Genomic DNA, 9,887 nt, shown 5'->3' on the forward strand with positions numbered 1-9,887 from the left:
TCAGAGCAGCAGCCCCAGCAGGAGAAGGCTGGCAAGGGCCAAGGGTGTGAAGGAGACTTTAGAGCCAGCGCTAGTGGTGGGGGTCGAGGTAGGGGTACTGGGTGTTGAGGGGGTACTGGGTGTTGAGGTGGCACTGTCTACACACTGAAACGTTAGGAAAGTGACTCCTCCGATCATCCGATTTTCAGTAGACAGGAACTCACAGGTGGAGTTGCTGATGTTGGAACAGCCTTTCAGCACAAGCTTTGTCGCTGTGAATGCAAAAGAGACAGTAAGAACTTCACAGCCCCTTTGCTCTTCCTCCCCAGTCTTCTCAGTGACCTGCAAGAGCTGAAATAGGTCTGTTCCTAAAACAGGTGCTTGGAGGAAGGAGCCCAGGATCAAGAACATCAAATGGTAATGGCAGAGTGGCCATGGAGGTGAGGGCCTAGATGCCCTCCCTCACCCAGTTTCTGAGGAAACTGAGGCTCCTGGAGGTGGATGTAAGCCTGAGCTCACACGTTAGGGCCAGAGCTGGACCTAGAACTCAAATCTCCAGTGTTTTCCTGAGTAGCTGGCAGGTGGTGAAATCCAGAGACAGGCTCAGACCCTCTGTAGTCGTCTGCTCTGAATCCAGGAGGGAGTCAGCACTTCAGACTGCTCCTGGCCTTCCCTCCTCTAGGCTCTGCTTTCCATCCCCACTGCTTTCTGAACCTGAGTTCTCTCTGCCTGAGTTTTCCCTGAGAAGAGGGAAAAATAGCCAGAGGGGATGCAGAGAGACCACTGTAAATCCATGTTGGGGTGTGTTTAACCCTGTTTTAAGGTGCAGGTCCTAGGAAAAGGCCAAAGGAATTTGCAAAGAAGACGTGATTGTGACTGCAGTTATCTTTTATTGAGTACTTACTATATACCAGTAATCCTCTGTAGGCTGCAAGTCAAACAGCCCTGGAGGAGAGGCAGTTCACAGGGGAGGGGCTGGAGGAGGTGACTGGCTACTTGTTAGAGGCAGGGCTGCAATTTGAGTTCAAGGCTGACTCTCTGCTTGCTCTGAGAAGGAGGAAACAACCTCTATATCCCAATAAAGAAAGCAATTCATTGCTGCTTTAGAGCAAATATCAGTGCTGCAGGTTGAATTAGAGTGTGTCAGAAAGATGTGTTGCTTGGCACATGTGTACAGTATTTTTTAAGTGACCTTGAACAAAAACAGAAACAAAATCCTACATTTATGATGGCTTTGATCTGTCTGGCTTTCGGATTAAATCAAAGCCTGGGACTTTGCAGACACCTGGTAATAGGGTGAACGGAAAGAGCAAGTCTTTCTAATGCCATCGTTGCCTTCAGACACAGCTTTAGAATTAAACATCAGAGCTGTGTAAACATCAAGATCCTTAAATGCATATTACTATGTCAAATAAATCGCTCTGAAAAGGCTACAAACTCTATGATTCCATCTATATGACATTTTGATAAAGGCAAAACTATAAAAAGAATAAAAAAAATCAAAGGTTATCAGGGGTTAGGGATGAATAGACAGAGCACAGAGGATTTTTAGGTCACTGAAACTGCAATACTGTATAGGATACTATAACAGTAGATACATGTCATTATATATTTGTCAAAACCCATTGAATGTACATCACCAACAGTGAACCCGAATGGACTCTGGATGATAACTACGTGTCAGTGTAGGCTCAGGGATGATAATATATGTGCATTTTAGTGGGTGATGCTGATAGCGGGGGAGGCTGTGTATACGTAGGGGAAAGGGATATAGGAGAAATCTTTGTATCTTCCTGCCAATTTTCCTGTGAATCTAAAACGGCTCTAAAAAATAAAGTCTTTTTTTTTTTTTTTAAAGAAAAGAAGTTCAGGAGACATATAATGCTCGGTCCCACTGAGAAATCTGCCGTTACAATTACAGCATCGATTTCTGACACGCTCATTGCCATTTAACAAACGTTGAGATCAAATTGCACCTGGATATGCGTGCTCTTAAATGCTTATTATGTAAAGTCATATTGTGGCAAAGACTGACTGGCTGTTCATTTTAGTTTCACGCCCCTTCCTTTCCTGTTGGGCCACAACCAGGTTAAATTTCCACCCTCCAGTTGCAGTCTGGGTCCCAGTTGACAGAATGTGAAAGGGAGTGATGCACTCACTTCTAGGCATTGTCTGCAATAAACCTTCCTGCCTTCCTCTCTGTCCTCTCTTCTCCCACCTGCTGGAGAGGTGCAAAGAAAACAGAAGGGAGCTGCTGAGTTCTGAGTGGGTAGGGGCCAGGACCTCAAGATGGGAGGAACCCAGGACCCTAGACTCTGCAATGAACTGCTCCACGAGCAAGAAATAAACGTATGTTGCATTGAGCCACAGGACTTGGAGATTGCCCTTTAGCAGTAATTAACTTACCCTAATTAATAAATGCAGTGCTATTTAAGGATTCAGGCATAACATTTGCCTGAATATTTAAAGAATAATATTTATTAGTTTTATATTGTATGATGGTTCATTTGTATCTCATAATGGTTAATATCAAATGACTTTGTAGAAAAGAACAGTTGGTTAGATTTTTTTTTTTGAGAGAAATCATTGATATTGTTCATTTTCAAGTTTACAATGACTTTTTTAAAGCATGAAATGCTGTCTTGGTTGTACACCATGACCGCAGGGGAATAGATCACGGCTAAAATGTTAAATAGCATTTTCATTTTTTGTTTCCATGTTCTTTTTTCAGTTGGTTGGATATTAAAGCCCAGTTTGACTCTCCCTTCCAGGTGACTCAAGCTGTCATAAGCCAACACCTCTCACAGACAGGAAGAGGAGGGACGTGTACACATAAAAGGAAATAAAAGTCAGACCCACCCATACCTACGGAACAGCTCAACCTCGTAATAAATGCCAGGAGTGACGTGATGTCCTTAAATGAGCCTGGCTTGATTACAAGCCATGAGAGAACAGAGTTCAAAAGATGGACAGCCCAGGAGGAATGAGTCTGGACCGAGGCAGAAATAGCCCAGCTCAAGGCTGCATTAACAGCCTCACTATCTCAAAGGCATCCTGACCTTATTCCCTCGTCCTACTAACCTCTGCCAGGCCTTTTGTGTTAACCCAGAATTTATGCTCCAAGGAGTGACATGTTAAACTCAAGTCCCATAGAAAGGAATTGACATACCATTATTAAATTCTGCAGTTAGATTGACACATCTTTCATCTTGATAACATTTCCGGGTTGTCTCATTACAGGAAATTTCATTAAGTCCATAACACGCAGGGCACTCTATGGTGCTGGACCCTTCTTTCTGTGGGAAATCTGGGTGGAGTAAGAGTCATTAACTCAGGACAGTGTTATCACAAAGATCATGGTACTGCCTGAGGAGGAAGGGGAAAGGCAAACAAAGACACTAGCCAGAGAGACCTCTCAGGGTCTCTCTACATGCTCAGGAATCTCAGATCCTGCCATAAAAAATACCAGTTGTCCCATCACCATGTCCCACCAAAATATTTACAGCACACAACCTCACAGACCTGCCCTTACAGACCCTCCAGTCTTCAAGAACTGCAGTCAGTGAGTGTGTTGGGATGAGATAGGAAAGGTAAGATTTTGAGCTAAAAGCAAATTATAGCTAATATCAATATTAGGCAGCTATTCTGAACATTAGCTAATAGTCACAGGTGTGTGACTGTTACTAAATCTTGCTCTGAACAAATGAGCACAGACCATTATTTAACACGGTGACTTGAATACAAAAAATTATACTGAGACCCTGTTCTGCTACTAATGAACCATGCTCTATGATTATGGCCACATTTTCTCCTCTTCAAAAAGAAGGCTTTTATCTAAGCCAGCAGTTCTCAAATGGTGGTCCAGGAACTCCTGTGGAATCCCTGAGAGTCTTTCAGGGAGTCCACTAGTTCAAAATTATTTTCATGATAATACTAAGATGTTCTTTGTCTCTTTTACTCTCTTTCTCTCATAAAATTACAATGGAGTTTTCGGAGGTTACGTGACATGTGAGATGGCAACAGATTAAATGAACAAGCAAATCTGAGAACCCAGCTGTATTCTATTAAACCAGAAATTGAAGAGATTTGAGAAAACATAGAGCAATGCCATTCTCCCCACTAAATATCTTTTGTTTTGGAAAATAGTTATTTCTATGTAAAAAAATGTTAGTAATGATAGCATGTAATGAGTTTTATTTTTTAGTGAACTAGTAAGTATTTTTAAAATTTCTTAGCCTTATTTTTAATACAGTAAATATTGCTAGATATAGTCCACAAAAACAAACATTATTTGTGGTCCTCAATAATTTTTAAGACTTAGAATCCTGAAGCCACAAAATTGAAAGCTCCTAATGAGCATCTAGTGCCCTCCCAAACATCTTGGAGTGCTGTGATTTCTGTTTGTACTGAGAAAAGGGAAAGCATGGTAGTAGTGCTGGTTTTCCTCATTTGTTTCTCAAGTAATTGTTGCACATCAGCTGTTAATGTTATTCAAATATGCACTAAAGTGCCTAGACTTAAGATGTCCACCTAAAAGTGAAAACCATAGGTGGTGAAGGAAGGGACAGAGCTGGGAGGACAGAGGAAAGATGTGGCCAGCACCCACCTATGGTAGCATTGGTGTGATTGCACGCATTCCCTTGGCAACACTGGCTGGCAAACTGGAAGCTTTCATTAACAGATACGTGGACCCTGAAGGCCTCAACCACACCCTCACTGCAGTTCTCCGCAGAGCAGGCATAATCCTCGTACAATGTGCTGTTTTCTCCTACACAAAGGCAAACACAGACTGTCAGTCCTGGGTACAGAGGGTTCAGGGACGGCAAAGGCCCTGAAGAGCAAGTGCTTTAGGCAAGGGCAGAAAACACATCCTCAGCTCCATGCAGTTTGGGGGACACTGTAGAGGGTTTCCTGCAAAAAGAAAAATCCTTCTTCACAAGGTAGTTCCTTTCTTGAGCAGGAGATTGTCAGAGATGCAGCTTAAATTTCACGTGAAAAGCTGACGGGGAGTCTAGAAGTGGTGGTTCAGGCTGATACCCCCAGAGCCCATGGAACAGACTTAGCATCTCTAAATATAGCCAAGCAGATGTGGCAGGTCTAACATGATGTTGAACCTAAAGCTCGTCAAGCTTCTAGACCAGAGATAGCCCATATGGTAGCCCTAGCTCTATGTGGCCATTTACAAATCAGTTCCTCAGTCACATTAACCATATTTCAAGTGATCAATAGCTACATGTGGCTACCATACAGGACAGCACTGATATAGATATTATCATTGGAGAAAGTTCTACTGAACAGCATGAGTGCCGTTTACAGGAAATACCAGGAATTAGGGCTACAAGTGAAATGAAACCACAAAGAAGCATTCAAACAAAGCCAGAATATGAGATAGCTACAGGACAAATAGCCCCATTTCTCCAACAACTCAATGGGATTGAGCCAAAAAAAAAAAAAGTGATGTGATTATTAAACAATTTAGACACAATAGAGCTAACAGCAAAATACAATGTGAGGATTTTGTTTGGATCCAAATTCCGATGCATCATCTATAACACAACATCTTTGAAACATGTGGAACATTTTTAAGGTGGCCTGTGTATTAGAACAAATTTTAAAACTATAGCTAATTTCCTTAAGTGTGATAATTGTATGGCAGTTATGTAAAAAGGGGGAAAAAGTTTTTATCAGAGATGAATGGTGAAGTGTTTATAGGGAAAATAACATGCTATCTAGGTTTACTTTAAAATACTATGGGGGAGTAAAGTAGGAGTTTGGGATTAAAATATACACACTACTATACATAAAATAAATAACCAACAAGGACCCACTGTATAGCACAGGGAACCATATTCAATATCTTCTAATAACCTACAAGGGTGAGTCAAAAATTATCTGCACTCTGGCTGTAGAATTTATAGAAGTTTCAATGTAACCGGAGTGCAGATAATTTTTGACTCACCCTCTTGTAATGGAAAAGAATCCATTTTCCTAAAATGGAAAAGAATTCGTGTGTGTGTGTGTGTGTGTGTGTGTGTGTGTGTGTGAGCATCACTTTGCTGTACACCTGAAACTAACACAACATTGTAAATCAACTGTATGTCGATAAAAATTTAAAACATAAAAATAAAATACTACGGGAAAAAAATAGCAAAATGTTAATTGTTGACACAGGACACTGCTTACGTGGCAGTTCATTATACTCGTCTTCCTTCTTCTGTGTATGTCTGAAATGTCCATAATAAAAAGTTAAAAATAAATCAAAATACTCTGAGAGAGAGGTAACAATCATGCCAGCAGAACACCCTGGAAGGAAGTCTGAGTGAAAGTACGTTAGATCTGGAACAGGAAAGAACACTGAGAGGAGGGAGGATGAGGACAGAAGATGGAAAAAGGAAAGCACCTAGAGCAAACTGACTGCTTTGTAACTTAGCGAAGAGCTGCCCCCGCCGCTCACATTCACTGACACAGGTCTAGAATGAGGTTTCCGTCAAGGGCACCAATTCCGAGGAGACACAAGGGCTCGCCCCCTTGCTTGGCTCTACCGCTCTTGCTGACTCCTGCATGCTGCTTCCCCTGGGAGCTGCCCTCATGAGCCCCCTTTCTCCTCGCACAGCCCAGCCTTAGCCTTCCTTTCCTGGACAGCCTCTCCAGCACCTGCCCTGTGCACGTTCCAGAAATGGGGATAAAGAGCAACCCCCCAGGCTCACCTAGAGAAAAGTTGCTGGAGAAAGTGGTACAGCTGTTGCTGGCATTTCTGGGACACTCAGTGGAATTTGTGCTAGCGCAGGAGCCTGTCTGCGAACTACACTGCACGCAGCTCAGGGATTCTGGGAAGACAAGATGTTTGGCATCGTCAACATTCAGGAGACGTTTATAGAGTGTGCTCTGGACCAAGCACTGCACTCACCTCAGGGTAAGAGAATAGCCAAGATGGCATCCCTTCCCTCTGGGGTCCCCCAAACTTTAAGCTGTGAGATGGAGCCACCCCCATTACGTTTCTTCCCACTGTCCACCATTCCCCAGTGTGAAGACCCAACCTTGACCCACAGTACAGAGTGGTCCCACTGGGGGCAGTGTGCATGGAGGGATCTCATAGACTCCACTGCCCACGCCTTGACGTGAGAGGTCACATGAGGGGATCCCAGAACACCAAGAGTGAGAAGATTCTGGTGAGGCAGAAAAAGGGGGCTTCACTTCAAAAGGGGGCCACATGGTTTCCCTCACCTACAGCTGCAACCGTGAGCCCGGCTATGATACCAGCAATGAGGAAGGCCTTCATGGTGCCGGATCTACGTCTCCTGAAGATGAGGATAGTGGCCGCAGAGCCTCGAGCCTGAAGAGACAAAAAGAAGGCACAGGGGGAAGGGGAAGCTGGGATGTAGAGAGAGAGTGGCATTGACTTATATATACTACCACATGTAAAACAGATGTCTAGTAGGAAGCTACTGCATAGCACAGGGAGATCAGCTTGATGCTTTGTGAAGACCTAAAGGGGTGGGATAGGGAGAGTGGGAGGGAGGCTCAGGAGGGAGGGGATATGGGGATATACGTATCTATATAGCTGATTCAGTTTGTTGTACAGCAGAAACTAACACAATACTGTAAAGCAATTATACGCCAATAAAGATTAAAAAAGAAAAAAAAAAAAAAAAAGAAGGCAGTCTGGGGATTCAGCAGGCTGCTGGGGCGTGATATCCCCTCGAGTTGCAATCACACTTCAGCAAACCCAGTCCGTCCTTGTGACAGAAGGAATCAGCTTCCTCAGCTGGGAGCAGAGCCATGATGCAGATTCCACCTTGCCTTGTACCCACAAGAGTCAGGGTTTTCCCAATCCTAGATGCCTGCAAAGGCATCTACACACAGGTACGAAACACAGCCCAGGCCATTTCCTACAGAGCCACTACAGGAAAAATATGGGCAGGCAGATGATTGCCAGCTCCACTGAGGATGGGGGGTCCAAGAAGAGCATAACGTCCATCCTGTAGTTGGTATCTTGCCACATTCACCTAATGCACTTAGGGGCTCTGTCTCTGCCAATTCCACTCCAACAGGCAGGCACCTATTGAGCACTTACTCTGTTCCAAGCACTTATTCTGTTCCAAGCACTCATTCTGTTCCAAGCACTTATGGGCATCGATTCATGCAATTCCGCCACCCCAGCAGGCAGGTACTATTATAAGTATCACCCTTATTTCAAAGGGGAAATCAAGCCCCAGAGAAGTTAAGTAAAGCACTCAAAGTCAAGGTCGCACTCCTGGGAGGGTTTAGAGCTGGGTTTGTCCCAGGCCCCTAACCACTGCTCCACAACGCTTCCAACAGATGTGACTCCCAAAGCCCTGGACCTGGACACACTCAACCTACAGGGCTTAATCAGAGGCCCCAGCGCACCTCTGACTGGCCTGTCATCAATCTCTCCACAACTGTAAGTCATCTAATAGCTAAGCTTTAGCTGTATTTATTAAGATTCTGGGAATTTGGGATTAGCAGATATAAACTATTAGATATAGGATGGATAAACAGCAAGGTCTTACTGTATAGCATAGGGAACTGTATTCAATATCCTGTGATAAACCACAATGGAAAAAATAATATTAAAAATAAAAGAATGTCTATATGTGTATAACTGAGTCACTTTGCTGTACAGCAGAGATTGGCACAACATTATAAATCAATTATACTTCAATTAAAAAAAAAAGATCCTGAATCAGAGCTCCTAGAATCTCAATTTTCCCATGTATCAAAGCAGCATGGAAGGGAAATGTCTGGCTCTACACTGAGTCCTTATTCATCATTAGCTCATTTATCCTATGAACAGTAGCCAGAAGCCACATGTGGCTACTTACATTTGGATTCATTGAAGGAATAAAAAGGAAACACTGTTTCTCAGTCATCAGCCACATTCCTGTGCTCAGCAGCTACATGTGGCTGGTGGCTGTTGTATTGGCCAGTGCAGGTATGGAACAAGTCCCAGTGCACAGAGCTGCTATAAAGATTGTTGCCCACTCCACAACTAAGAAACCTGCAGATGGAGGGATAATAAAAGCTGCCCAAGCTCACCTCACCCAGCTTGTGAGATGAAAAGTGAGACTCCATTCGGGGTCCTTCCAGGTCCAAAGCCGAGTTGTACCATGAGAGCTGCCACTTTACTAAGGAGCAACTGACATTCACCAGGGCATTGCAGCCCACCACCCGCATCCTACCTCCCTACACCACAATACACATGGACCCCCACATACACTTCACACACATACACACCACACCACCCACCCACACACACACACACACACACAATGATTCCCTAGTTAACTTATTAGGGGTCGGTGAAAAGAAAGAGAAACTAGCCCCAATCAGGGGAGACAGATGGCCCAGCAATTATCTAATGGTCCCAACATTTGAAGATCCAAGGAGTAAAATAAAGATGTTTGGTTTGGAGCTTGTGGCAGATGTCCTGTGCATTACACCCCTTATCCCCCCAAGCCCTGTCACTGCTCCAGGCCTAGAACCCCAGTAGAGAGAGAGGTTTACGGGTTGGACTTCTGGGAAGGGCCTCTCAAGCCTTATAGGTGCAAAGGAACAGGAGGTGGGAGGGCAAGAAATGAGGGTAAAGAGGCCTCAGCAGCCACATCAATTAACTGCACAAATCGCCTCAGCCGTGTGGTATAGACCTGATGATTAGCCTCATTTTCAGGGGGAAATAATGGAGGCCCAGGGAGTTCAGGACCCTGCCCAGGGACATGTAGCAGAGAGGCAGAGCCTGGAGTTGGTGGGACCCAGGGCTCTGCTCACCACCTCTGCGGGAGACAGGGGCCAGTGGGCTGGGGGTCAGGGCAGGAGGCCCCATCATTGGACATTTTCAGCAGTCTGAGAGGGTCCTACCTCAATTGCTCTCATCTTACACAGAGGAGCGA

General features: G+C 44.3%; 1 protein-coding gene across 1 annotated transcript; it reads right to left on the minus strand.

Moving 5' to 3' along the window:
* On the minus strand, positions 1–7,307 carry LYPD8 (LY6/PLAUR domain containing 8). Its single transcript, XM_057709988.1, has 5 exons — positions 7,204–7,307; positions 6,687–6,806; positions 4,586–4,747; positions 3,149–3,286; positions 1–251 (listed from the first exon to the last, which is right to left on the minus strand). The coding sequence occupies exons 1-5, from the start codon at positions 7,256–7,258 to the stop codon at positions 1–3; spliced, it is 726 nt and encodes a 241-aa protein (XP_057565971.1). The 5' UTR covers positions 7,259–7,307.
* Positions 7,308–9,887: the final 2,580 nt, after the last annotated feature.

Source organism: Hippopotamus amphibius, chromosome 15 (genome assembly GCF_030028045.1).
Source record: "Hippopotamus amphibius kiboko isolate mHipAmp2 chromosome 15, mHipAmp2.hap2, whole genome shotgun sequence".
In the NCBI taxonomy this organism is placed as follows: domain Eukaryota; kingdom Metazoa; phylum Chordata; class Mammalia; order Artiodactyla; family Hippopotamidae; genus Hippopotamus; species Hippopotamus amphibius.

Excerpts from the sequence above, each read along its gene's own strand:
- LYPD8 (XM_057709988.1), bottom strand. The coding sequence starts at position 7,258 with ATGAAGGCCTTCCTCATTGCTGGTATCATAGCCGGGCTCACGGTTGCA. Across the intron at positions 6,807-7,203 it reads GCTCACGGTTGCAGCTGTAG|AATCCCTGAGCTGCGTGCAG; the intron begins GTGAGGGAAACC and ends TTGTCTTCCCAG. Across the intron at positions 252-3,148 it reads AACTGCAGAATTTAATAATG|CGACAAAGCTTGTGCTGAAA; the intron begins GTATGTCAATTC and ends TTGCATTCACAG.